At 39.9% G+C, this 27,763-nt stretch overlaps 1 protein-coding gene across 3 annotated transcripts; it reads right to left on the bottom strand.

Moving 5' to 3' along the window:
* Positions 1-417: 417 nt before the first annotated feature.
* On the bottom strand, positions 418-27,611 carry DYNLT2B (dynein light chain Tctex-type 2B). Of its 3 annotated transcripts, none has more exons than XM_055568552.1 (5): positions 27,306-27,608; positions 24,404-24,537; positions 19,044-19,113; positions 9,992-10,055; positions 418-567 (listed from the first exon to the last, which is right to left on the bottom strand). In XM_055568552.1, the coding sequence occupies exons 1-5, from the start codon at positions 27,446-27,448 to the stop codon at positions 520-522; spliced, it is 459 nt and encodes a 152-aa protein (XP_055424527.1). In that variant the 5' UTR covers positions 27,449-27,608; the 3' UTR covers positions 418-519. The 3 variants fall into 3 exon arrangements, with proteins under 3 accessions (XP_055424527.1, XP_055424529.1, XP_055424528.1); XM_055568554.1 differs by lacking the exon at positions 27,306-27,608 and adding an exon at positions 26,963-27,089; XM_055568553.1 differs by lacking the exon at positions 9,992-10,055 and having other exon boundaries at positions 27,306-27,611.
* Positions 27,612-27,763: the final 152 nt, after the last annotated feature.

Below are 27,763 nucleotides of genomic sequence, written 5' to 3' on the forward strand. Positions count from 1 at the left end.
GCCTCCAATGTGAGAGACCTGGGTTCGATCCCTGGGTCGGGAAGATCCCCTGGAGAAGGAAATGGTAACCCACTCCAGTATTCTTGCCTGGAGAATCCCATGGACGGAGAAGCCTGGTAGGCTACAGTCCACGGAGTTGCAAAGAGTCCGACACGACTGAGCGACTCCACTCACTCACTCATGTAGGCTGATGAAAATTGCAATCAAATAAAATGATATAAAAATTGTACACAACATTATAAGTGAAAAATCAGGTTTAAAAATGTATATATGTTTTAACCCTGTAAATAAAAAAACACTGGTTATGTTTGAACAACTGCATTATGGATTGTCCCTACTTTTTTCTATACCTTCTAAATGTAGTAACATGTTATAATGAATTTGAAACATTAAAATAACACCTAAAACTTAACAGACTCAGTTGCCAAACTGTTCACTTTATTTTGTCAAGATATTTATTTAACAATGTAAAAAAGTTCATATTTCTTCATAGTCATATCTTTTTCCAGCTTTCAAGATTCAATAGTAGAAACAGCCAAATGCCGCTACAACACAGAATAAACTGTCCTAAAAAAAAAAAGAAAGCAAAGATGAATCCATTGTTAGTATTTCAGTTAGTACCAAAGGACAGCACAGATGTGAAATTAACATCATCTCAGATCTTTACCAGTTCTCAATCATGACGACTTTCTTTCTTCAAGAAACAGATTTTCCAGAGTATAGCTAGAGATTTTCTTGCCTCAGGATAGCTACAAAGTCGCTAACTAAAAGGGTAGGATGGTTAAATAATAGATTTTCTGAATGAAAAAAAAATAATAATAGATTTTCTGAATGAAGAAACATAATGCAAGCTAATGTACTTTACGTAATGTTTATTCTTAAAATAAGTATTCCCATTTTTCCTGATATTTATCAAAGAAATAATACAATTAAAATGCTTTGAGTTTCTTAAAGTATATGCATTACCAAATCCAAGCATATTACAGTATCACAGATAATGAAAATACAGCACCTTGTCATAAATTCTGGATAAGGACAAATGATGTCCAGTTGTTTGTCCTTAACTGATAAAATATAATTGTCCACCTATTAACTCAGAATCTGAAAATGTGCTCCATATCCTATAAATTTGTTAAAACATGTTTTAGGTACTTATTAGAGGTGTTCAACATGCCTCAGGGAGAAGGCAATGGCACACCACTCCAGTACTGTTGCCTGGAAAATCGCATGGATGGAGGAGCCTGATATGCTGCAGTTCATGGGGTCGCTAGGAGTCGGACATGACTGAGCGACTTCACTTTCACTTTCTACTTTCATGCATTGGAGAAGGAAATGGCAACTCACTCCAGTGTTCTTGCCTGGAGAATCCCATGGACGGAGAAGCCTGGTAGGCTGCAGTCCATGGGGTCACACAGAGTCGGACACGACTGAAGTGACTTAGCAGCAGCAGCAGCAGCAACATGCCTCAACTCAGTTCAGTCGCTCAGTCGTGTCCAACTCTTTGCGACCCCATGAATCGCAGCACTCCAGGCCTTCCTGTCCATCACCAACTCCCTGAGTCTACTCAAACTCATGTCCATCAAATCGGTGATGCCATCCAGACATCTCATCCTCTGTCGTCCCCTTCTCCTCCTGCCCCCAATCCCTCCCAGCTTCAGGGTCTTTTCCAATGAGTCAACTCTTCACATGAGGTGGCCAAAGTATTGGAGTTTCAGCTTCAGCGTTAGTCCTTCCAATGAACACCCAGGACTGATCTCCTTTAAAATGGACTGGTTGGATCTCCTTGCAGTCCAAGGGACCCTCAAGAGTCTTCTCCAACTCCACAGTTGAAAAGCATCAATTCTAAGGCACTCAGCTTTCTTCACAGTCCAACTCTCACATCCATACATGACCACTGGAAAAACCATAGCCTTGACTAAATGGACCTTTGTTGGCAAAGTAATGTCTCTGCTTTTTAATATGCTATCTAGGTTGGTCATAACTTTTCTTCCAAAGAGTAAGCATCTTTTAATCTCATGGCTGCAATCACCACCTGCAATGATTTTGGAGCTCCCCAAAAATAGTCTGACACTGTTTCCCCATCTATTTTCCATGAAGTGATGGGACCAGATGCCATGATCTTAGTTTTCTGAATGCCTTAGTACATCCTAACCCATCCATCAACCTCACCTCCAGCCTGGCAATGATGCAAGAAAATATGAGTTCAAGTACGTGATTATTAACCAAAAGCAAATTCTTCAGTTAACCCAGTTCCCTGGCTTCTTGGGTGGGATTATTGTGTTCTAAAATAATGCTATCTGGCACCTAACTGCTGAATAACCATAGACAGGAGGACATTGGAACCCACTGAAAAAAAGGTAACCCACATCAAAAACAAAGAAGAAGCTGTAGAGATGAAATGGGAATCCAAGTTCTTGTTTCTGGAGCCGAAGAATGAACTTCACGAACACACAAACACTTAGGGTAGCAAGCAAACAGGATTTATTAAAGAGAAGGAAAGTACAAAGCTCTCAGCATAAACACTGAGAAGGGGGTAGAGAGTCACCCAAAGGTGGGACTAACAGCAGTATTTATATCCTTAATCTGTACATTTTTGGTTAGCTCCTGTCCTTAAAATACATCATTTTTAACTAATCAGTTTAAAGATCAAGATGCTTAGCTTAACATCTTTATGGCTTCTCTTGATCCTTGGATTAACTTACCACCCTTTTTCATGCCACCTGGCCATTTTACAACGGACCAGATGTATGGATTTAAGATTAATAATCATCAGTTGTGTTTCACAACAAAAAAAGCTAGTGGAGGTGATAGAATTCCAGTTGAGTTATTTCAAATCCTAAAAGATGATGCTGTTGAAGTGCTGCACTCAATATACCAGCGATTTTGGAAAACTCAGCAGCGGCCACGGGACTGGAAAAGGTCAGTTTTCATTCCAATAGCAGAGAAAAGCAATGCCAAAGAATATTCAAACTACCACACAATTGCACTCATCTCACACGCTAGCAAAGTAATGCTCAAAATTCTCCAGGCCAGGCTTCAATAGTTCGTGAACCATGAACTTCCAGATATTCAAGCTGGATTTAGAAAAGGCAGAGGAACCAGATATCAAATCGCCAATATCCACTGGATTATAGGAAAAGCAAGAGAATTCCAGAAAAACATCTATTTCTGCTTTATTGATTAAACCAAAGCCTTTGACTGTATGGATCACAACAAACTGTGGAAAATTCTTAAAGAGATGGGAATACCAGACCACGTTACCTGCTTCCTGAGAAATCTGTATGCAGGTCAAGAAGCAACAGTTAGAACTGGACATAGAACAACAGACTGGTTCCAAACTGGGAAAGGAGTACATCAAGGCTGTATATTATCACCCTGCTTATTTAACTTCTATGCAAGTTACATCATGGGAAATGCTGGACTGAATGAAGCACAAGCTGGGATCAAGACTGCTGGGAGAAATATCAATAACCTCAGATATGCAGATGAAACCACCCTCATGGCAGAAAGTGAAGAAAAACTAAAGAGCCTCTTGATGAAAGTGAAAGAGGAAAGTGAAAACGTTGGCTTAAAACTCAATATTCAGAAAACTAAGATCATGGCATCTGGTCCCATCACTTCACAGCAAATATATGGGGAAACAATGGAAACAGTGAGAGACTTTATTTTGACTGGCTCCAAAATCACTGCAGATGGTGACTGCAGCCATGAAATTAAAAGATGCTTGCTCCTTGGAAGAAAAGCTATGACCATCCTAGACAGCATATTAAAAAGCAGAGATATTGCTTTGCCAACAAAGGTCCATCTAGTCAAAGCTATGGTTTTCCAGTAGTCATGTATGGATGTGAGAGTTGGACTGTGAAGAAAGCTGAGTGCCTTAGAATTGATGCTTTTCAACTGTGGAGTTGGAGAAGACTCTTGAGGGTCCCTTGGCCTGCAAGGAGATCCAACCAGTCCATCCTAAAGGAAATCAGTCCTGAATATTCATTGGAAGGACTGATGCTGAAGCTGAAACTCCAATACTTTGGCCACCTCATGCGAACAGCTGACTCATTTGAAAAGACCCTGATGTTGGGAAAGATTGAAGGCAGGAGGAGAAGGGGACGACAGAGGATGAGATGGCTGGATGGCATCACCAACTCGATGGATGTGAATTTGAGTAAACTCTGGGAGTTGGTGATGGACAGGGGGGCCTGGCATGCTGCAGTCCATGGAGTTGCAAAGAGTCAGACTGAGCAACTGAGCAACTGAACTGACTTTGATGTATGGGCTTAAGATTAATGATCATCAGTTGTTTTTTCCTCAGGCATATGGAACAGAAGTTAGTTACTTCCCTTCCCTGGATCTGAGTGCTGATGATTTGTCACACCAAGCACACATTCCAGGAATTGGGAGAAAGGGTATAACTTTAGGCTAATGGAGCCAGATGTTTATGAAAACAAGACTGAGGTCTCAGAGTCCTACACTCACTGCCTAGCAATTTCTACCTCAGCTAGATGGTAGGAAGGGCACAATCATTATAAAATCAAATACCATACTCACCAGGTAGGTGACTCACAAACTGGAGAATAATAATACCAAAAAAGTTCCCATATTGTTGTCAAGGTTCTGAACCCCACGTCAGGCTTACCAGCTTTCAGATCAGACAAAGGAACTAGGAATCCCCAGGGAATTTGACCTCAAGGCCAGTGGCATCTTATTATAGGACTTCCACAGGACTGGGGGAAACAGAGACACCAGTCTTGGAAGGCACAAACAAGATCTTGTATGTACCAAGACCCAGAGGAAAGGAGCAGTGACCCCATAGGAGACTGCTAGTGTTGGAGGGTCTCCTGTGGAGGCATGGGTTGGAAGAAGCTCACCACAGGGATGGGGCACTGAAAGCAGCAGGCCAGGAAGGTCCCCCTTGGCATAAACCCTCTTGGAGTTCGCCATTAACCCTACCATAGAGCCCACAGACCCCAGGGCTGGGTTGCCTCAGGCCAAACAACTACTAGGGTGGGAGGGCAATCTCACCCATCAGCAGATAATTGGATTAAAGCAAGGCTCTGTCTCACCAGAGCAAGACCCAGTTTTTCACACTGCCAGCCCCTCCCATCAGGAAGCTTACACAAACCTCTTTGCCTCCTCCATCAGAGGGCAGACAGAAGAAGCAGGAAGAACCACAGACCCACAGCAGTTAAAACAAAACCACATTACATAAAGTTAATCAGGATGAAAAAGCAGAAAGGTTTGTCCCAGATGAAGGGACAAGATCAAAACCCAGAAAAACAACTAAATGAAGTGGACACAGGCAACATTCCAGAAAAAGAATTCAGAATAATGATAGTCAAGATGATCCAGAATCTCAGGAAAACAATGGAGAAAATGCAAGAAATGTTTACCAAAGACCTAGAAGAACTAAAGAACAAACAGAGATGAATAATATACTAGAAGGAATCACCAGCAGAATAACTGAAGCACAAGAATAAATAAATGACTGGGTGTAAATCACTGCCACAGAACAAAATATAGAGAAAAGAATGAAAAGAAATGAAGAGAGTCTAAGAGGCCTCTGGGACAAAAGTAAACTCACCAACATTCACGTTATAGGGGTCCCAGAAGGAGAAGAGAGAGAGAAAAAGGCCCTGAGAAAACATTCAAAGAGATAATAGCTGGAAACTTCCATAACATGGGAAAGGAAATAGTCAACCAGATCCAGAAAGCACAGAGTCCCAGGCAGGATAAACCCAAGGAGGAACACACCAAGACACATAGTAATCAAACTGACAAAAATTAAAGATAAAATAAAAAAAGCAACAAAGGAAAAAGGACAAATAACATACAAGGGAACTCTCATTAGGCTATCAGCTGATTTCTCAGCAAAAACTCTACAAGCCAGAAGGGAATGGCACGATATATTTAAAGTGATGAAAGGGAAGAACCTACAACCAAGAAGCCTCTACCCAGCAAGCCTCTCATCCAGATTTGATGGAGAAACCAAAAGCTTTCCAGCAAAAGTTAAGAGAATTCAGCACCACCAAACCGGCTTTACAACAAACGCTAAAGGAACTTCTCTAGGCAGGAAACACAGAGAAGGCAAAGACCTACAGAAAATAAACCTATACATCTGTGTCTCTTTTGCTGTCTCACATACAGGGTTATCGTTACTATCTTTCTAAATTACTGTATTGGTGTTTTTCTTTCTGGCTTACTTCACTCTGTATAATAGGCTCCAGTCTGTTGGACTCTGTGGGAGAGGGAGAGGGTGGGATGATTTGCGAGAATGGCATTGAAACATGTATGATATCATATATGAAATGAATTGCCAGTCCAGGTTCGATGCAGGATACAGGATGCTTGGGGCTGGTGCACTGGGATGACCCAGAGGGATGGTATGGGGAGGGAGATGGAGGGGGGTTCAGGATGGGGAACACATGTACACCCGTGGCAGATTCATGTTGATGTATGGCAAAACCAATACAATATTGTAATTAGCCTCCAATTAAAATAAATAAATTTATATTAAAAAAATAAAAATAAATAAATTTCTAAAAAAAAAAAGAAAAGAAACCTAAAACAATTAAGAAAATGGTAATAGGATTAAATGCACTAACCAAAAGACACAGACCTGCTTGGCAGATGAAAACATGTGCATGGATGATGTACTTCTACTTACCACATCACTTTGCTTGACCTCCCCAAATTGTATGTAATTATTTTATATTATTAGGTTAATCATGTTGCCATTATGGTTGGCTTTTATTTTTTGTCTGGCTACTGACTGTAAAAACTGATAAACATCTTTTACTATTGTGTTTATGTAACTATTATTCACTTAATACCACTGTATCATGATTGGTCAATAGGAAAATAATAGCACTCTATATCCTGTAATCACTTTTTAAAATCCAGATGCATATCAGAAATATCTTGGAAATTTTTAAAAAATACAAATGCCTGGGTATTGCTTTTTCTTTCTCCAGAGCTCCAAATATGTTTCTAATGAGCATTCATGTTTAAAAACAATTGGACTATATGATTATCTTTATTTCTTTCTAGTTTGTTTCACTTTTTCTATTTCATATTCAGCGCTCCTGTTTCATTTAGTTTATGTTTACCAATTACTCCATTTCCTTTTTTCTTTTGATGTTCTTTCTCAAGCATAGTAGAAAAGCTTTTGTAAACTTACATACAAATAATATGTATAATATACGTATTTTAGAAAACTTATGAATTTTTGCCTAACTAAAAAATTTATGACACTTTGATTCCACTTGTTTGACTTAGTATGAATAGAATGCCAGATTCCTAATTTAAATAAATAGATATGCAACAAGCAACAGAGGTTTACTGTATAGCACAGGGAACTATAGTCAATATCTTGTAATAACCTATAATGTCAAATAATTTAAAAAATAATGTATGTGTATATGTATAACTGAATCACCTTGCTGTGCATCTGAAACACTGTAAGTCAACCATACTTCAATAAAATATGTATCACTAAAATAAAATAAAATAGTACTGTCTGTGGTGAGGAGCACCTATTTTTTGTTTGTTTTAATTTCCAATCCCTTATGAATGATACTTTCATAAAATAAAATAAAAGTTATTAACTAAGAAAATGAAATGAAAAAAGAAACATACAAATACAACCTAAACTTCTTATTAATTAGACTCAATGAACATAAAATTACTCTGTCAAATTCCATGAGAGTTTCTAAACCCTTACACATAATTTATGTACTTATCTTTTTGAAGACATATACCAAACAATTTGTAGACTGGCATTGGTCTTAAAGACCCCACCTTTGATTGGCACTGTTCTTCCAGTGCCACCCAGAGTTCTTCACAGGAATTGAGCCCTGGCTATCCACAGTAATCAGTTCAATAATATGCTTTTCTCTCCCCTCTCTCATTTCCTGAACTCCTACTGGCCCTTCCTGGGATCTTCTCCCAAATAAACAAAATACTTTAAGCACTGAAAAATGAAGCCTAAATAAACACTCAATAAACTGAACTAAAGATATAGTAGACTAAGTCAGCAACCTAGACCAGGCTCTCAAAAATGACTTTTAGACACTTACCCCATTAATCCTATATTCTAAATCCAGATCCTGATCATCTTTACTAAGTAATAATTAATAAGTAAAATTTTAAATTGCATATTGGTTAATATGAGTATTGTCTAGTCTCCATGGGTTTATAAGCTCTTGACCAGCTGAAATCATGACTGTCTTTGTGTGTGTGTGTGTGTGTGTGTGTGTGTGTGTTATTTTTTAACTTTACAATATTGTATTGGTTTTGCCATATATCAACATGATCCACCACAGATATACACGTGTTCCCCATCCTGATCCCTCCTCCCTCCTCCCTCCTCCCTCCCCATACCATCCCTCTGGGTCATCCTAGTGCACCATTTTATTCCTAGCAATAAAGGAACTGAGCTATGGGTTATACCCTACTTTCTTCTCTACTTTCTAAATGTAATAACAGATTATAACAAAATCAAAACATTAAAATATAAGGCACATAATAGGAGCTCAGGATTATTTGTTGAATGAATGAATTGTATCATATAAGGACTCAGGGAAATATGCGGTTTTCAAAGAGCAGGGAAAACCACCACCTGAGTTTGACCCTTCTCCCAGAGAGCTGATATTTGAAGATTTGCATAGTACTTCCCACTGCCCTGGTGGCTCTGACGGTAAAGAATCTACCTGCAATGCGGGAGACCTGGGTTCCAGGGTTCAATCCCTGGGTCAGGAAGAGCCCCTGTAGAAGGAAATGGATACCCACTCCAGTATTCTTGCCTGGAGAATTCCATGGACGAGAAGCCTGGAGGGCTACAGTCGGTATGAGTCGGACACAACTGAGTGACTAACCCTTTCCCACTGTCCATCCTGTGATCTTCAGGTTAGTTGAGCATAAAATAAAACTTTGGTAGGACCATAGAATTTTAGAGCTAAAAGGTACCTTAGGATCATCTGCACCAGCAGCTTCTATACCTGGAAGTAAGATAATCATGTGGAGAACTTTTTTAAAGAATCAGATTCCCTGATTCAACCCCTGGCTTATTTGATCAGAATTTATTGAGCAGAGCCCAGGCACCTATATTTTAAACAAGTTCCTCAAATTATTCTTAGTCACCCATAGCCAGTCTTTAGGAATATCTAATATAGCTTTCTAATATTACTGATACAATCAGAGAAAAGCTCAATGACTTACCTAAAGTCATTCAATTAGAAAGTTACAGCACTAGAAATGGGACCTCTCCCAATTCACTCAATCTAGTTCTATTCTACTCTACTATACTTTAAGTCTGACTCTACTAACTCACACCCTGAGGGCATTTGAATAGAAGACAGGATCCTTACTGGAAATAAGCATAAAATAACAACATATGTTTAAAATACATGAAACGTTCATGTCAATAATGTCCCAATGTTTAAATGAAACTTCTTGATAAAAATTCCTCTATACTTTTGCTTAGTTTTACTAAATAGCTTTAAGAGAAAGTAATTAATTTTATTACTGAAAGAAAAATCACCTTTGCTCATGGAATCCCTGCCACCCAAATTTCTTTGCAGCTTAACAAACTGCTGTCTGTTAGCACCAAATAAGTAGTATGCTATTTCTACATTCAAATTTGTGAAGAGTTACATCATCAGTAGATATAAAAGTGTCCTTATCCATAAGCAGCACACTAGGCTTCTGCTTTAATAACACAAATGGACAGTAAAATCATCTTATCTAGAAGTAGTGTCAGACAAATGTCTAAAACTAAAGTGGCCTCAGGAACTTCTCTGGCAGTTTGGTTATTAAGACTCCACACTGCCAATGCAGGAGGCATGGGTTTAATCCCTGGTTGGGGAACTAAAATCCCACATGCTGCGAGGCCAAAATAAATTAAATAAAGTGTCGCCATATCTTAACAAATATTAAGGGATTTGATCTGGAATGCCCAAGTGTCCTTAAGATAGGCAAAAAAGGTTTCCAATAGACTTACATTCATGAAAACATCATGAGTACAGTTGTCAGTGTCAGCATCCCAGAAACAGCGAGCAGCCATGCTAAAAAGTCAAAGAGTAGAGAATTATCAACAATATAACAAGGACCTGAACCACATATATCTGCCATAAACAAGTTTCCCATGATACATTCTTACATATCAGTGCTTCCAAATCTTTTCACAGAATGAGATGACATATAGAAAATCATATTTGTATAGCAAAAGATCCTGGGTACACTAGAGGGGACTGGAGTCAGATGAGGCGGCTTGAAGCTGGAGGTAACAGGCCCAGGGGTCTAGTAGCCTCAGACTCTGACTGGCTGCTCAGTGGCTCTTGAAGTCTATGGCAGTCAAGGTGGAAAGCTCTGTTAAAGATTATTTCAGGTCAGACTTTTAGAGGAAATAATACCTAGACTTATGGCTAATAAAATGGGCTCAATTCCTGCACAATAATATGAGAAGGAAGGTCTGGAAAGGACCAAACAAATTATTTAGTCCAATCTGTTCTAGGAACCAGAGATCAAATTGCCAACATCCACTGGATGATCAAAAAAGCAAGAGAGTTTCAGAACAACATCCATTTCTGCTTTATTGACTATGCCAAAGCCTTTGACTGTGTGGATCACAATAAACTGTGGAAAATTCTGAAAGAGATGGGAATACCAGACCACCTGACCTGCCTCTTAAGAAACCTGTATGCAGGTCAGGAAGCAACAGTTAGAACTGGACATGGAACAACAGACTGGTTCACAAATAGGAAAAGGAGTTCATCAAGGCTGTATATTGTCACCCTGTTTATTTAACTTATACGCAGAGTACATCATGAGAAACGCTGGGCTGGAAGAAGCACAAGCTGGAATCAAGATTGCCAGGGGAAATATCAATAACCTCAGATATGCAGATGACACCACCCTTATGGCAGAAAGTGAAAAAGAACTAAAGAGCCTCTTGATGAAAGTGAAAGAGGAGAGTGAAAACTTGGCTTAAAGCTCAACATCCAGAAAACTAAGATCATGGCAGCCGGTCCCATCACTTCCTGGCAAGTGGATGGGGAAACAGTGCAAACAGTGGCTGACTTTATTTTGGGGGGCTCCAAAATCACTGCAGATGGTGACTGCAGCCATGAAATTAAAAGATGCTTGCTCCCTGGAAGAAAAGCTATGACCATCTAGATAGCATATTAAAAAGCAGAGACATTACTTTGCCAACAAAGGTCCATCTAGTCAAGGCCATGGTTTTTCCAGTGGTCATGTATGGATGTGAGAGTTGGACTATAAAGAAAGCTGAGTGCTGAAGAATTGATGCTTTTGAACTGTGGTGTTGGAGAAGACTCTTGACAGTCCCTTGGACTTCAAGGATATCAACCAGTCCATCCTAAAGGAAATCAGTCCTGATTATTCATTGGAAAGACTGATGCTGAAGCTGAAACTCCAATACTTTGGCCCCCTGATGTGAAGAACTGACTCATTTGAAAAGACCTTGATGCTGGCAAAGACTGAAGGCGGGAGGAGAAGGGGAGGACAGAGGATGAGATGGTTGGATGGCATTACCGACTCAATGGGCATGAGTTTGAGTAAACTCCGGGAGTTGGTGATGGACAGGGAGGCCTATCGTGCTGCAGTCCATGGGGTTGCAAAGAGTTGTGACTGAACTGATCAGTGCATAGGATCCTAGAGAAGAAAGGGACAATTCTAAACTAGAATTCAATCTTCTAACTAATTCTATCCAGTATTATCTCTACAGGATGCTATGCTGCCTCTAAATTCTAAAATTAGCCATTCTCCTCTCCCCAGTTAATGGATAAGAACAAATGTCAGTCAAAATAAAAGTCTATTTGAAAATGGAAACAAATATGAAGAAGTTTTAGATTACTAAATGAAATTATGGTATTTCTTAGAATGAAATTCTGTGCAGCCATTAAAGATTAAAAAATAAAATCTTTTAAGAACATGAAAAGATATTCAGAATATAATAAGTTTTAAAAAGTAATTTTAAATGTTCTTTTTTTTTCAATGTATGTATATGATTCATCATTAACATTTATTGAACACTACTTTGTGCCTCATTGGTCTAAGTGCTTTATTAACTTACTTAATCCTATGAGATAGGTACTATTAATATACCCATTTAATAAATAGGGAAACTGAGAAATTAATAAATTTGTCTAAAGTCATTTATAATATATAGTAAGTGACAAAGGTTGGCTTTGAACCTAGGCAGTACACGACTGAAGTGACTTAGCAGCAGCAGCAGTTCAGCTTCAAGTCTGTAGAGAAAGATACACATATACCATACTATATTCGTTCAATTTTAAAAGCCTTTTTCCCCTGACTTTTACATAGAATAGCTCCCCCCAGACTAATATTTCACACATTCTTAAATCCAAAAAGTTCTACCTATTTCCAAATTGTAACAGGATGGATCAAATTAATATACTTAACAGATCAATCAACAAGTATTTATTTAGCAAGTATCATATGTCCAGAATCAGTAAAACCTGGCTTTGTCCTTAAACAATTCTCAACTTAATTTGGTGAAAAAAAATAATACTCATCAAAAGAATAAGACAATGTATTGTTGGTGCTGTTATAGGTTATTTAGGATTAAAAGGGATTATATTGTCTATCTATGCCAAGCCTCCAAGTCCAAGTTGCACAATAGTTGAATTAAATCTGTAGAAGTGCTGAAGAATTTTAGAGAATTTAGAGAGGACAAAAAGCCGAAGAAGATTTCATGAAGGAAGCAGTACTTAAGCTGAATAGAACCAAGTGTAAGAATGAATATAAAAATGTATTTAACCAGTATTTGTTGAGTATTATACATAAGCAAAGTGCTAGGTGTAAATGATACACAGATGCACAAAACACAATTTTACTTTCGAATTGCAGTCTCTTTACACAGTTTCCCAAAAAAAGGAATCAGAGCTCCTTGGAAAAATGGCCAGTTCTAGACTGTGGCTGAAAATGTACAAGATAAACCTGGGATACTTAAATCATTTCAAAACCCTTGGCTATATAAAAAAGAATGTTATATTCATTTAAATATATATACATATACACATTTTTATATATTTATGTATATATATATTTATAAAATTATGTCAAAAGACTTAGAAGAAATATGATGGAGCAGTTTGTAGGTGCCCAAATGCTCCCACCAAGTCAATTAGAAAAAATAAATAAAATGGATCAGAGAGCTGCTGAAGGAAATAAAGACTAGGAGAGCCAAAATTCCAGAGAAAGGTGAACCACATGAAGTAAGCTGAAACTCTGAAGCAAAGTTCTCCCTGGGGCACTTACCAACTCTAAGCACAGAGCCAGAGGCTGAGAGCCTGGGCTTTGTCCAGGAAAAGGACCAATTACTGAGGGAAAAAAAAAATCAGCAGGACTGCTGGCAGTCTTGCAGGGCTGGGGAGTTGGGGGTGGCATAAAACTGGAGACGTGAAGGGGCCAAGATCCCTGTGAAAAAGGAGAGAGTAGAACTGAGCCTGTCACATGGTAGATTCCCCCTCAAGACATGTGTTAAATTCTGAAACTGTGCATGCAGGAACCTAAAAAGCTAAACATGGTAGGCAAAATAATGGCCAAATATGTCTATGTCCTAAGCCCCAGAACCTGTGAATGTGATATTACATGGCAAAAATGGCTTTACAGATGTATAACTAATGATATTAATATGGGGAGATTATCCAGGTGGGTTCCATGTAATCATGAGTCCTTATAAAAGAAAGAGGGAGGCAGGAGGGTCAGGGTCAGAGAGACATTTGAAGACACAATGCTACTGGCATTGAAGATGGAGGAAGGGTTTTGAGCTGAGGAATGCAGGTGGCCTCTAGAAGATGGAATAGGCAAGGGAGTGAACCCTCCCCCAGAGCCTCCAAGAGGAATACAGCCCTGCCAACACCTTGATTTTAGCTCAACAAAACCCATTCTGAATGTAGGATCTCCAGAACCGTAAAAGAACATATTTTTGCTTTTCTAGGAAACTAATTCGTTACAAAAAAAGCCTTTGGAATGAAGCGGAGTTTAACACTCAGAAGAAAAGGACTAAAAGTCAGTAGATCAAGTTCCAATGAACACTCCAGGTTCTTGGTTGAAAGATCTGGAGGGCTACATTCAACAAAGAAGGGTGAGGTAAAGATGGAGAAAGCCTTATCAAAACAGCAACAACCCAACCTCAACTCATCTCAGTATCTTATTGGATTCAGGTAAGTAGACCATATTCTACCTGAATAACAAAGGAATGGTAAACCTTTTCTGGAGGAAAATACTATTATCTGCAAGTTTTACAATTTTTAACACAATATCCAGGACTCAAAGTAGGCATGCTAAGAGACAGAGCCATATGAAAGATTAATAAGACAAAAAAATAGTCAAAGAAAACAGGCTAACACACAATTCAGAGACAAGGGTAAGCACTGCTAAGACCAAAATGTAAAAAGAGAGGAGAGAGGGAGGATGGAGAACATAGATTAAAAAATAATTTCACTAGACAATTAGAATCTATGAAAAAAGATTTTAAATGGAAATCCTAGACTTGTAAAATATAACAACAAGTTAGGAGTTCAGCTGGTGGGTTTATTAATATCAGATTAGACAGAATAGAAAAGAGGATTAGTGAACTGAGGGACAAGTCAATAGAAAAATACTCAAACTGAAGTACAGAGAACAAAAAAATCAGACAATAGCATCATAAGAGATATGTCTGCTACTGCTAAGTCACTTCAGTTGTGTCCGACTCTGTGCGACCCCAGAGATGGCAGCCCACCAGGCTCCATCCCTGGGATTCTCCAGGCAAGAACACTGGAATGGGTTGCCATTTCCTTCTCCCATGCATGAAAGTGAAAAGTGAAAGTGAAGTCGCTCAGCCATGTCCGACTCTTAGAGACCCCAGGAACTGCAGCCTACCAAGCTCCTCCATCCATGGGATTTTCCAGGCAAGAGTACTGGAGTGGGGTGCCATTGCCTTCTCCAAGAGATATGTCTATTACTATAAAAAGATCTAAATATTTGTAACTGGAGTCCATAAAGGACAGCAGACAGTAAGGAAGCACAGGCAATATTTTAAAGGATAATAGCCATATATAGCACCCAGATCTTGGTATCTAATGCCATTATCCAATAAAATGAATCAAGGCTCCTTGGAGAAGTGGCTGATTCTAGGGCTGGGGCAGGGAATGGATAAGATAAGATATCTTATAGTGCCAGTAAATAAGGATGTGCTCAAAAACCCCACAATGGCAGGGTATGTAAAAGGGACCCAGGAGTCAACCAAAAGAATTCCCAATGGCCAAAGCTGGAACAATTTGAGCAATGAAATAAATAAAGTAGAACTGGATTATAATCCAAATTATAAATTTGCATAGTCCAAACTGAAATAAATGAATGAATAAACAAATAAATGGGAAAGAAGAAACAAATCTTCTATGCTGAAAAATTCCAAATCATTTGTATAGACACTCTGTTTTCAAGGAGGTGGAGTATAACTGTTTGCTCCTAAAGTGCGGGTGGCACGTAGTGATTTCTTTGTAAAGAGTACAGTATGGGAAAGGAAAGAAAGAGTAACTTTACAGTGGACAATCTGACAAATACTACTCAGATAGGTATCGAAGTTAATATCAATAGTAACATGTAATGCTAACAACATGTACCCTGAAATAATACAATGAGAACAGCACTTTACCTCTGTGATCTTCCTCCCCAAAATTTATAAATCCAGGCTTATTATCAGCAAACAAATCCCATTTGAGGGACATTCTACAAAATACTTACCCATACCTCTCAAAACTGTCAAAGGTCATCAAAACCAAAGAATATCTGAGAAACTGTCATAGCCAAGAGAAGACTAACAAGAGACATGTAATATGGTACCCTAGATAGGATCCTAGACTGGAAAAATGACATTAGGTAAAAACTAAAGAAACTGGAATAATATATGCACTTTAATAATAATGCATAAATATTGGTTCATTGATTGTGGCAAATGAGAAACGCTGGACTGGAAGAAACACAAGCTGGAATCAAGATTGCCGGGAGAAATATCAATAACCTCAGATATGCAGATGACACCACCCTTATAGCAGAAAGTGAAGAGGAACTCAAAAGCCTCTTGATGAAAGTGAAAGTGGAGAGTGAAAAAGTTGGCTTAAAGCTCAACATTCAGAAAACAAAGATCATGGCATCCGGTCCCACCACTTCATGGGAAATAGATGGGGAAACAGTGGAAACAGTGTCAGACTTTATTTTTCTGGGCTCCGAAATCACTGCAGATGGTGATTGCAGCCATGAAATTAAAAGACGCTTACTTCTTGCAAGGAAAGTTATGTCCAACCTAGATAGCATATTCAAAAGCAGAGACATTACTTTGCCTACAAAGGTCTGTCTAGTCAAGGCTATGGTTTTTCCTGTGGTCATGTATGGATGTGAGAGTTGGACTGTGAAGAAGGCTGAGCGCCGAAGAATTGATGCTTTTGAACTGTGGTGTTGGAGAAGACTCTTGAGAGTCTCTTGGACTGCAAGGAGATCCAACCAGTCCATTCTGAAGGAGATCAGCCCTGGGATTTCTTTGGAAGGAATGATGCTAAAGCAGAAACTCCAGTACTTTGGCCACCTCATGGGAAGAGTTGACTCATTGGAAAAGACTCTGATGCTGGGAGGGATTGGGGGCAGGAGGAGAAGGGGACGACAGAGGATGAGATGGCTAGATGGCATCACTGACTCGATGGACGTGAGTCTGAGTGAACTCTGGGAGTTGGTGATGGACAGGGAGACATGGTGTGCTGCGATTCATGGGGTCGCAAAGAGTCGGACATAACTGAGCGACTGATCTGATCTGATCTGAAGGGAGGCCTTATATGCCATGCTTTAGAGTTTGGCCTGATCACATTTAACAGTCAGTCAGGACAAGTTTGAGGCGTTTATACTTTACAAGGTTTGAAATAAACTCTACAGAGTTTAAGAAAAGTAAGGGCATACTTCAGGGACACTAGTCTTGTGTGTGAATTGCAAAGGAGAGAGATCAGAGTCTGGAAGTGCTGATAAGGGGAAGCTAAGCAACCCTGACATCCAGGTTATAGTGTGTGCAGTGAGGTAGTCAGGGCTACATAAAAGAGGACGCCACACTTTAAGCAGGGGGACCTGGGTAATACTGCGGGAGACAGAGAAATGAAAATGTCTGACTGATTTTGGAAGAGGAGGGAAAGAGAAATATGGAACTCTATTTGAACACACTGAATCTGAGGTGCTGCTCCTGCTGCTAAGTCGCTTCAGTCGTGTCCGACTCTGTGCAACCCCACAGATGGCAACCCACCGGGCTCCGCCGTCCCTGGGATTCTCCAGGCAAGAACGCTGGATTGGGCTGCCATTTCCTTCTCCAATGCATGAAAGTGAAAAGTGAAAGTGAAGTCGCTCAGTCATGTCCGACTCTTTGAGACCTCATGGACTGAAGCCTACCAGGCTCCTCCATCCATGGGATTTTCCAGGCAAGCGTACTGGAGTAGGGTGCCATCGCAATCTGAGGTGACAGAATAATAAAGCATTTCCTAGTTTCTTTGTGGTGAAGAAATCTCCTGAAGCTTTTTGACCAAATGGAAGAGGACACCACGGTAAAGAGTACAGTGACCCTGACACCAGCCAAATACATAATTTGGGGCAAATCATGCTGAACCTTGTAAGTGTCATCATAAAATAAGGGGAATAGACACTGGAAAAAATCTGTAGTCCTTTCCCAATCTAACAATCTACAGTGAAAATTCTCAGTGATAGTATCTACAGGGTTGTTTTTTTTTTTAATTCATCCAGCAAATATTTTCATACTGTCTTACAAAATACTAGACTAGGCACTGTTTATAAAGGAAAATAGGAGATTAATACTTGGGCACAGGAAAAAACAAGAAGTACAGATTCTGAACTTGTCAGTATGGGAATGACAGTTTAATATCATGAAAATGAATGACCTCATTGAAAATAGACAGAGAAGAGCAGTGGAATAAAACCTGAGCCTTGAAGAAAGTTCACAGCTGGGGGTGTAGCCAGGAAAGAGGAATCAGTGAAGGAGAGAATAATCAGAAAAACATAAGAGAAACAAGTTGGGTAACTGACATTGGGACTGGAAAAAAAAAACCAAAACAGAGTGAACTTTAAGAAACAGAAGCCCTTCCCTTCACAGTCTCCAAAATTGTCAACTGAAAAAAATAATGCACAACCTAAAGATTAAGAATTATGTTTTATTTGGCAGACATACTGAGGACTTAAGCCCAAAAGACAGATTCTCAGAGAACTCTGAGGGACTGCTCTGAAGAGGTAAAGGAGGAGCCAGGATATATAGGAGTTTTTGCAAAAAAAAAAAACAAACCAAGACATCAACAGCAGAGATAAGAGATTACTGTTAATTAAAGAAAACCAGACAGCTCAAGTTAATTGATTTAGCACTTTTCTATGTGTGGGAAGATGTGAGAGTCTGGGTCCATTGAAATCATTCCTTTGATATGCACCTTAACAGTATCCTACTCTTTCACATCCTGAATCTCCTTAGGGTGCACAGTTGGGTTTGGGTGCAGTGGATGATGGCATGATAGCTGTAACATCCTTTGTTTACTGACATGGCAGGTGACATTCTCCAAATACATATGTAAATTGTATCTCAATAAAACTGTTTTTAATAAAAAAAAAAAAAAAAGAAACAGAAGCCCAGGCCAATAGCAATAGCTATGAAAATTGTCCCTCAGACAATTTTAAAGAAATTAAGAGAATGGTAAGACCAAGGCAACATATATACATAATCCAACACTATCTTAGGAGCATATATACATAAACTCTCAAAGGTTTATTAGCCTACAGATACTATGAAAAGTGAGTTACCCCATGGAACTTACCCAGACTGTCAACCTCACTGCTCAGTACCAGGATCTCTTCAGTTCACACATGCATTTTATTACACTGTCCTTTCCTCACATCCTGGCAAAGACAGGATCTTACTGAATTGTCAAGAGGATGAATACCCAATAAGAAATTTATAAAAATAAAAACAAAAGGAAAAACCAGCTACTCACAATACACCTTCTCCTCTTTGTTCTCCAATCACTACTTGTACCACCATTTTATATCGGTCAAATCCCATTTCTGGAAAGAAAAACAAAAAAGAAAGTTATATAGAAGCAAATACATGGCAAAATTACTTAATGAAGACAAATTTTCCTGATAACGAACACAAGCATTTGGTCTATACACTTAGTGAGTATGATTGTAAGTCTGGGAGTCAGAGAGATTTGAGGACAAATTCTAACAGTAAGCTTAATAAGTGTGTAACTTTAGACAAGTTATTTAACTTTTCTGTTTAAGTCTCCCTCAACTGTTAAATGGGAGTATCACTACCTTCCTCCTGGAAGTGTTGTGAGGTTAGAAGAGATAAGTTTCCCCCTGTCTCTACCCATTTCTCTTCCACAGCGGTCTCTCAATAGGTCTTTGCTTCCTTCCTTTCTCTCTTGCTCTAAGTCGGGTATTGAGCTAGGCCCTGGAGACATAGAAGTAAATAAGACATCCTTCTTGCCTTAAAGAACTCATAGTAGTTGGAAAGGCAAACACAGAAAATAAAATGAAAATGCCATAGAGAAGTAATTCAAAGAGTGGCATGTACAAGGTACATTAGGAGCACAGGGCTGGGGGGCTCCTCCCTTTGACTGGGCAATGGGGAAGGAATGACCAGAAAAGACTTCTTGGAGGATGCGATAAGTGAGCTGGGTCCTGAAAGATGAGTGAGATTTTATCAAACGAACAATGTCTCTCCATTCTATGGAGGGGCACAGTACATGCAAAGACATAGTGCATGGGATCTTTAGAAAACTACAAGCTCTTCAGTAAGATAGAAAAGAAACCAAAAGATTCTGGATTACATGGAATGGCCAAGGACAACTCAGCTACCTCCCCCAAAACTATACTGCTAAAACAGCAAAATCCTGAAAATTCTCTCCAACACCAAATTTTGGGGACAGAAAACTGAATGGGCATCTTTATCTTCCCTCTTTTCTGACCAAAGAAAAATGGAAACAGTAAAATTTTTTAAAAAAGGAAAAGTTAAATAGGCAAAATTGAGACAGAGCCAATTCTTTTTTTATGAAAGTAAAAGCTCCAGGATCATATGGTAAATTAGGCAAATAATCTGAACATTTACAGGTACCCTTCCATTGAGGGACATGAACTTGAATTCAGGATACTTAACAAAGTCTCAGAAGGAGAAGGCAATGGCACCCCACTCCAGTACTCTTGCCTGGAAAATCCCATGGACGGAGGAGCCTGGTGGGCTGCAGTCTATGGGTTCGCTAAGAGTCGGGCACGACTGAGTGACTTCACTTTCCCTTTTCACTTTCATCGGAGAAGGCAATGGCACCCGACTCCAGTACTCTTGCCTGGAAAATCCCATGGATGGAGGAGCCTGGTGGGCTGCAGTCTATGGGTTCGCTAAGAGTTGGGCACAACTGAGCAACTTCACTTTCCCTTTTCACTTTCATCGGAGAAGGCAATGGCACCCCACTCCAGTACTCTTGCCTGGAAAATCCATGGACAGAGGAGCCTGGTAGGCGGTAGTCCATGGGGTCGCTAAGAGTTGGACACAACTGAGCGACTTCACTTTCACTTTTCTCTTTCATTCATTGGAGAAGGAAATGGCAACCCACTCCAGTGTTCTTGCCTGGAGAATCCCAGGGATGGAGAAGCCTGGTGGGCTACCGTCTATGGGGTCACACAGAATCGGACACGACTGAAGTGACTTAGCAGCAGTAGCAGCAGAAGGAGACAGAGCCCAAGTTATTTTTTAAAAACACTGCACACAGCTCAGCTGAGCTTCCTCCTTCTCTATCCATTCCTCTTCCTCCTTTTCTCATACCCATGCTTTATAAATGTGGCTAGAATATTAAATGCCCAGAGCTTAAAACATAGTTCTGATGAAAAATAATATAGTCTTAGATACAGTGGAAGGACGGCAAAAAAAAAAAAGCTAAAAAGTAAAAAAAAAAAAAAAAATCATCAATACCACATCAGAGCAAAAATGAAAAGAAGCTGAATGGTAATAAGGAAAAGGAAAACAGCAAAACAAGCCAAAGAACTAGCAAGAAAAGAAATTTACTGTTTAAAAGACCAAAAAACTCAACCCAGGAGATAACATAAATCAAGGAACAAAGAGAAATTCCTCACAGCTGATTCATAATATAAGCTTACAAATTCAATAAAATAAGAACTCAATCAGATTACAAAACAACAGAAAGATGAAAAGGGAGACTATAGGCCTAGGAAATAAACTGAATACCCATATCTATCAGTGCAGAACTAATCACTTGCAAATGGCAAGAGACAGGACAGACACAAATGAAAATTGAATTACTGACTTAATCAGAAGTATATGTCAAAAAAAAGGAAGAAATCACAGCAAAGATAATAAATGTGGTAGACAAGAGGTGATTCAACACATCGATATCTGGTGTCCTGAAGAAGATAATCTAACAAATGGAGCTGGAAATGTACAAGAAAAAAAAAGATACAAGAAAATTTCTCCAATATGGAAAGAATAAAATCCACAGATTAACAGACATAAAATGCTCAATATCAAACTATACTCTAGAAAAGCTATTGAGCATCAAGGTTAAGGACAGGAGTCTTTCTGCAGAGAACATCAGACTGGCCTCAGATTTCTCCATGATAACATTTAATGCAAGAAGACAGTGAAGCGATTATATATAAGATTCTCAAAAAAATTAACTCAAAATATTCAGTTCAGTTCAGTTGCTCAGTCGTGTCCGACTCTTTGCGACCCCATGAATCTCAGCACACCAGGCCTCCCTGTCCATCACCAACTCCCGGAGTTCACTCAGACTCACATCCATCAAGTCAGTGATGCCATCCAGCCATCTTATCCTCCGTTGTCCCCTTCTCCTCCTACCCCCAATCCCTCCCAGCATCAGAGTCTTGTCCAATGAGTCAACTCTTCACATGAGGTAGCCAAAGTACTGGAGTTTCAGCTTTAGCATCATTCCTTCCAAAGAAATCCCAGGGCTGATCTCCTTCAGAATGGACTGGTTGGATCTCCTTGCAGTCCAAGGGACTCTCAAGAGTCTTCTCCAACACCACAGTTCAAAAGCATCAATTCTTCGGCGCTCAGCCTTCTTCACAGTCCAACTCTCACATCCATACATGACTACTGGAAAAACCATAGCCTTAACTAGACAGACCTTTGTTGGCAAAGTAATGTCTCTGCTTTTGAATATGCTATCTAGGTTGGACATAACTTTCCTTCCAAGAAGTAAGCGTCTTTTAACTTCATGGCTGTAGCCACCATCTGCAGTGATTTCGGAGCCCAAAAAAATAAAGTCTGACACTGTTTCCACTCTTTCCCTATCTATTTCCCATGAAGTGATGGGACCGGATGCCATGATCTTTGTTTTCTGAATGTTGAGCTTTAAGCCAACTTTTTCACTCTCCACTTTCACTTTCATCAAGAGGCTTTTGAGTTCCTCTTCACTTTCTGCCATAAGGATGGTGTCATCTGCATATCTGAGGTTACTGATATTTCTCCCGGCAATCTTGATTCCAGCTTGTGCTTCTTCCACCCCAGCATTTCTCATGATGTACTCTGCATAGAAGTTAAATAACTAGTGTGACAATATACAGCGTTGACGTACTCCTTTTCCTATTTGGAACCAGTCTATTGTTCCATGTCCTGTTCTAACTGTTGCTTCCTGACCTGCATATAGATTTCTCAAGAGGCAGATCAAGTGGTCTGGTATTCCCATCTCTTGAAGAATTTTCCACAGTTTACTGTGATCCACACACTCAAAATATTATATTCATCCAAAATATATTTTGGTTTAAAGACATTCTCAAACATGAAAGAATCTAGGGAATAAAGCATTTCTGAGCCTTTCCTGAAAAACCTTACAACAAAATCTTATTAGGTAAGAAATGAACCAGAAAAAAGAAATCAGAAATGGAAATAGAATGGTGAAGGGATTATTTAAATATAGAATAAATGCTACAATGCTATGGGAAATAGCCTATACTATATCATTGTTTTTAAAGTATTTATCCATACATATACATAGAAAAGGGGCTTCCAAGGTGGCTCAGTGGGTAAAGAATATGCCTGCAATGCAGGAGATCAGCTGGGTCAGGAAGATATCGTGGAGGAGGAAATGACAACCTACTCCAGTATTCCTGCCTGGGGAATCTCATGGACAGAGATGCCTGGCAGGCTATAGTTCATGGGGTCGCAAAGAGTCAGACACAACTGAAGCAACTAAGCACGCATGCCTGCATACATAGAAAAGAGCTCCGGTATGATATTTATGAAATACTAATCATTCTTCATGGGTGTAGGCATTTGAAGTGATTATTCTAATTTTAATTATCTTTTTACACTTTAACCTTTTAATAACAAGCATGTACTTTTTACAATAATTTTAACAGAATTTCATTAAAAATCTGAAAACAATGTTAATATACTAACAGTTACAATAGAATAGAATTGCAATAGAATAGAATTGCAATTTTCTTCTTTGTATTTTTTTATATTTGTAAAAATTAAGATATGTTATTAAAAATAAGAAAATATATCAAAGTATTAAATGGAAACTCTCATGGTTAACAGGGTTTTATATAACTTTAAAAAACACATTAGGTATATTTTCCAGGTTTATTACAATGAAAATGTACTACGATTACAAAGACATTCTTCCCTCCAAAAGAATTTTTTAAAAAGGGTAGGTAGGGAGTTTCCTGGTGGCCTGTTATGATTCCAGGCTTTCACTGACATGGCCTGCGTTCAATCCCCAGCTGGGGAACTAAGATTCCACAAGCCATGAGGTGCAGCCAAAATAAATAGTTTTTAAAGGGTAGACAGAAAGGACTTTTTAGATGGCATGACATTATTAACAAAAGAGAGTAAGAGAGATAGACAGACAAAGAACAAGGAGGAAAAGCATGAGATCAGCCCTGCAGGTGTAGAGTGAGGCAGGAGTGGGGAGCTGAGTAGGGCAAGTGGCTAAGCATTTGGCCAGAGAGATGGACTGAGGTCCATCTGGGAGGATATGATAAGAAGCTGAGGACTTGATATCTCAGCAGATCAGAAGTTATGGAGGAAAGGAGAAAAGGAGCCCCTGTACTTTCTGATCTTTCTGCATACTGGGATATCTTGGATAGTCGTTCAGTACAACTAGGTATTTCACACCTTTGCTCTTTCCCACCATATGCAAAAACCTGCATGAGTGAAAGTTACCAAATAACTGAGAAGACCAACACCGAAGAAAAATTTGTGTTTAACAGAATCCACAGCTAAGGTATGTCCCCTGTTTAAAAATAAAGGAGATAAATTGGTAAAACTGTATTTTGAAGGGAACAAGTCATTTCCAATTATCATCACTATTACCTTTTAATTTATCTTTAATATTTTCTGATAAATGTTTTGTGAGCTGAGGCATTTCTTCTGGAGAGTATTCAGCATTGGCCAGTTCCTCCTTGAGTACAGCATGGATACAGTCTTTAACCACAGAGGGTCTGAACCTAAAAGAATCAGTTCAAAACATCTAATTGGTAACTCCAAAATCCTAAACTTAAAGTTGAACTTCAGAGCTCAACTTCCTGCAGTTTTTGTCATTACAATCATTTGATCCTTCTTTTTCATATTTTTATTATAAAAGTAATAAAAACAAGTTAAGAAAACAAGTCATATCACAAACATATCTCCAGCCTGGACCATTCCCCTAAACTTCAGACCACATATTCCCACCAGTACTCCATCCAGATGACTAGGAGGCAACTCAGATTTAGTACACCCGATACTGAGCTTCCAATCATTTCTCACCAAAACTAGGTTATCTCAGTCAATGGTAACTCCATTCTTCCAGTTGCTCAAGCCAAACACCCTGGAGTCAGTGTGGTTGCCTTTCTCAGAGCCCTCATCCCATTCATGAGCAAATCTTACCAATTCTACCTTCAAAATAACCTAAAATTCAATCACTCACCAGTCAACTACCACCACCCTGCTCCAAGCTACCACTGCTTCTTTCCTGATTATCATGACCTCCTCACAAGTCTCTGTCTGCCTTTGCCCCCAAAACCTGTTCTCAACATAGTAACTAGACTGGTGCTATTAAAATATGTCAGATCATGACACTCCTCTGTTTAAAATACCCAAATATTTTTCTCCTCACTCAGAGTAAAAGCAACATTCTGTGACTTGCAAGGTCTCATTTGATCTACCCTAGTAAACTCTCTGACCTTGTTTTCTACTACTTTGTCGCTAATTCTCTCCACTCAGGCCACACCAGCCTTCCGTATGTTCTTGGACCACACCAGACATGCAAACTTCAGTATTTCTGCACTTGATGTTAATCTCTGTAAGAGGTTCAGTTCCTCTCTTTATATGCATATCTAGCTCCTTCACTTCTTTCAAGTCTTTATTCAAAAGTCTCTTTCCCTAGCCACCCTTTATAAAACTTCAAACCACCTTCCTACTATATCACTTTATCTATCTCCCTTCCAAGTACTTATTACTATCTGATACACTGTATGGTTCACTTATGTAATTATCTTGTTTGTGGTCTGACCTAACTACAACACAAGCTCCATAGGGCAGAATTTTTTATCTGTTTTGTTCATTGTTATATCCCACTTCTAGAACAGCATCCAGCAGACAAATATTTTTTGAAAAAATCAATTACTGATAAATGAAGACAGAGAAAAAAATATCCCCTAATTTAGCCACCCTAACAATACTATTAGCATTTTAGTTGTATTTATTACATATTACAACACTAAGTTCCTTTTCTGGGCTATATAGTATCTCAGTTGATTTGTTTATCATGTGCCAAGTTACCAGAATGTTTTAAGTTTTGAGCTTATAATGCAGCTTAATATTTGGTAGTACTAGTAGCCCCTTACTACTTTTTATTTTCTTTGGTCTCTTGGCTGCTTATTCTCACAGGCAAATTTTAAATAATGGATAAATTTACAGGATTTGATCTGTTCAAAATGTGGTTTTCCTATTAACAAGCATACTATATCTGGCTTTTCCTTTAAGTCCTTTCCACTCTCAGGAAATGTCAAAGACATTCAGCAAGTCACAAATAATCTCATAGTGTTATTTCTACATAATATATACTTGCTGTTAATCTTGCTATGTATTACAACAGAAACACAGGTGAAGGGCATTCTATGTATTTAGAATGTTTAACCAAGATAACAGCATATTTTTTTAATGTCCCTTCTAAGCCACCAGGGACTTGCCAGGTGCCCTTGTGGTGAAGAATCCACCTGCCAGTGCAGGATACATAAAAGACTTGTGTTGGATCCCTGGGCTGGGAAGATCCCCTGGGGGAGGGCACGGCAACCCACTCATATATTCTTGCCTGGAGAATCCCATGGACAGAGGAGCCTGGCACGCTACAGTCCATAGGGTTGCATAGACTCGGACACGACTGAGGTGACTACACACACGCGCTACCCACCAGAAAATTGCTACATTAAATCTTTTTATCACATTATAACTAAGGTTCCTGGCTTCTAGTATTCACCAAGCACTTGATTTGGGAATGTAATTTCAAGTAACAGAGGAGGGGCTTGGGAAAGTCTTAATTTTTTATCTTGGGAAAATGAAGTTATTGATGGATCCTACAACCATGACCCTCCTCTACACAAGACTTAGTGCCTTAATTCTGGGAAGGTATCAGGGTGGCAGGCCAAAAGCCTCTGGATACTACTTGGGTAAGACTATAATATGAACAAATACAGGTCTCGTGCAGAGGAGTAAGCGCATTCTGGGCACACTTAGGCACACATGAACCCTCAAAACTGAATGGCATTCAAAGCAAGCCGTTTGTTTTCTGCCATCTAACCATCCCAATTCCTGTGTGTCCACTTTCTGAAACTCCGAGAGTCAACTACCCCTACTGCGCTACTCTAAGGGACTACCTCCGAGCGCTCTAACCCTGCAATCGCTGGTCCGGTCCTCTGCTGTGCCCTGCAGCTGGAAGGCCAAGCGGAACAGCACCGCATCCTCTCCCGCCCAGTCCTTCCTTCCCTGGTCACGCCTCTTCCGCCCTCTCAAGTTCCTCCGCCATGACCCGGGCTCCTCCCCTGCCCGCCCCTCCGCCTCTAGCCCCGCCCCATCCTCCATAGCCCGCTTCGCCCCGTCCCCCCTTCCCCCCGTCCCCCCTTCCCCCCACCCCGGCGCCGCGCTCCTTCCAGACACCCTAGCTATTAGGCGAGCTCTGCCTGGGGCCGGCAGGAGTCTCGAGGGTCGCCTCCGCCACAACCCGTCTTCTACCCGCCTTTGCTGGAAAATAGGCCGCAGAATATAGGTATTCTCCGGCTCCCCAGCGATGTTCTCAGTCTCAGGCAAGCCGTCAGCTGCAGCAAAGGACGCGCGCATAGTGAAGGACGCGCGCTTAGGGAAGGAGGCGGCAACCGACATAGCCTCAGCTTCTTGGCCCCGCGTTTTCCGCAAAGGAACCTGAGCCGGTGGCCGCGGGCAGCTGGTAAACCGTCTCCAGGGCGACAGCGCCGCCTTTGACCCTGCGTGCAGCGGACCCGCGCTCTGCACCGTGGGACCCGCCCTTCTTAGCGTGCTTTCGCCGCCCTCCCCCTTGCGCCTGCGCATCGGATGCTGGACCAGAAGTGTGTAGGGGTACCGTGAGCCTAACTTTGGCGAAGACTGGGCTCTTTTTGTCCGATTTACAAAACACTTCCAGAGGCGTCGCAATCTTAGGAAGTGACACAGAGCCTGAGG

This window comes from Bubalus kerabau, chromosome 2 (genome assembly GCF_029407905.1).
Source record: "Bubalus kerabau isolate K-KA32 ecotype Philippines breed swamp buffalo chromosome 2, PCC_UOA_SB_1v2, whole genome shotgun sequence".
Classification (NCBI taxonomy): domain Eukaryota; kingdom Metazoa; phylum Chordata; class Mammalia; order Artiodactyla; family Bovidae; genus Bubalus; species Bubalus kerabau.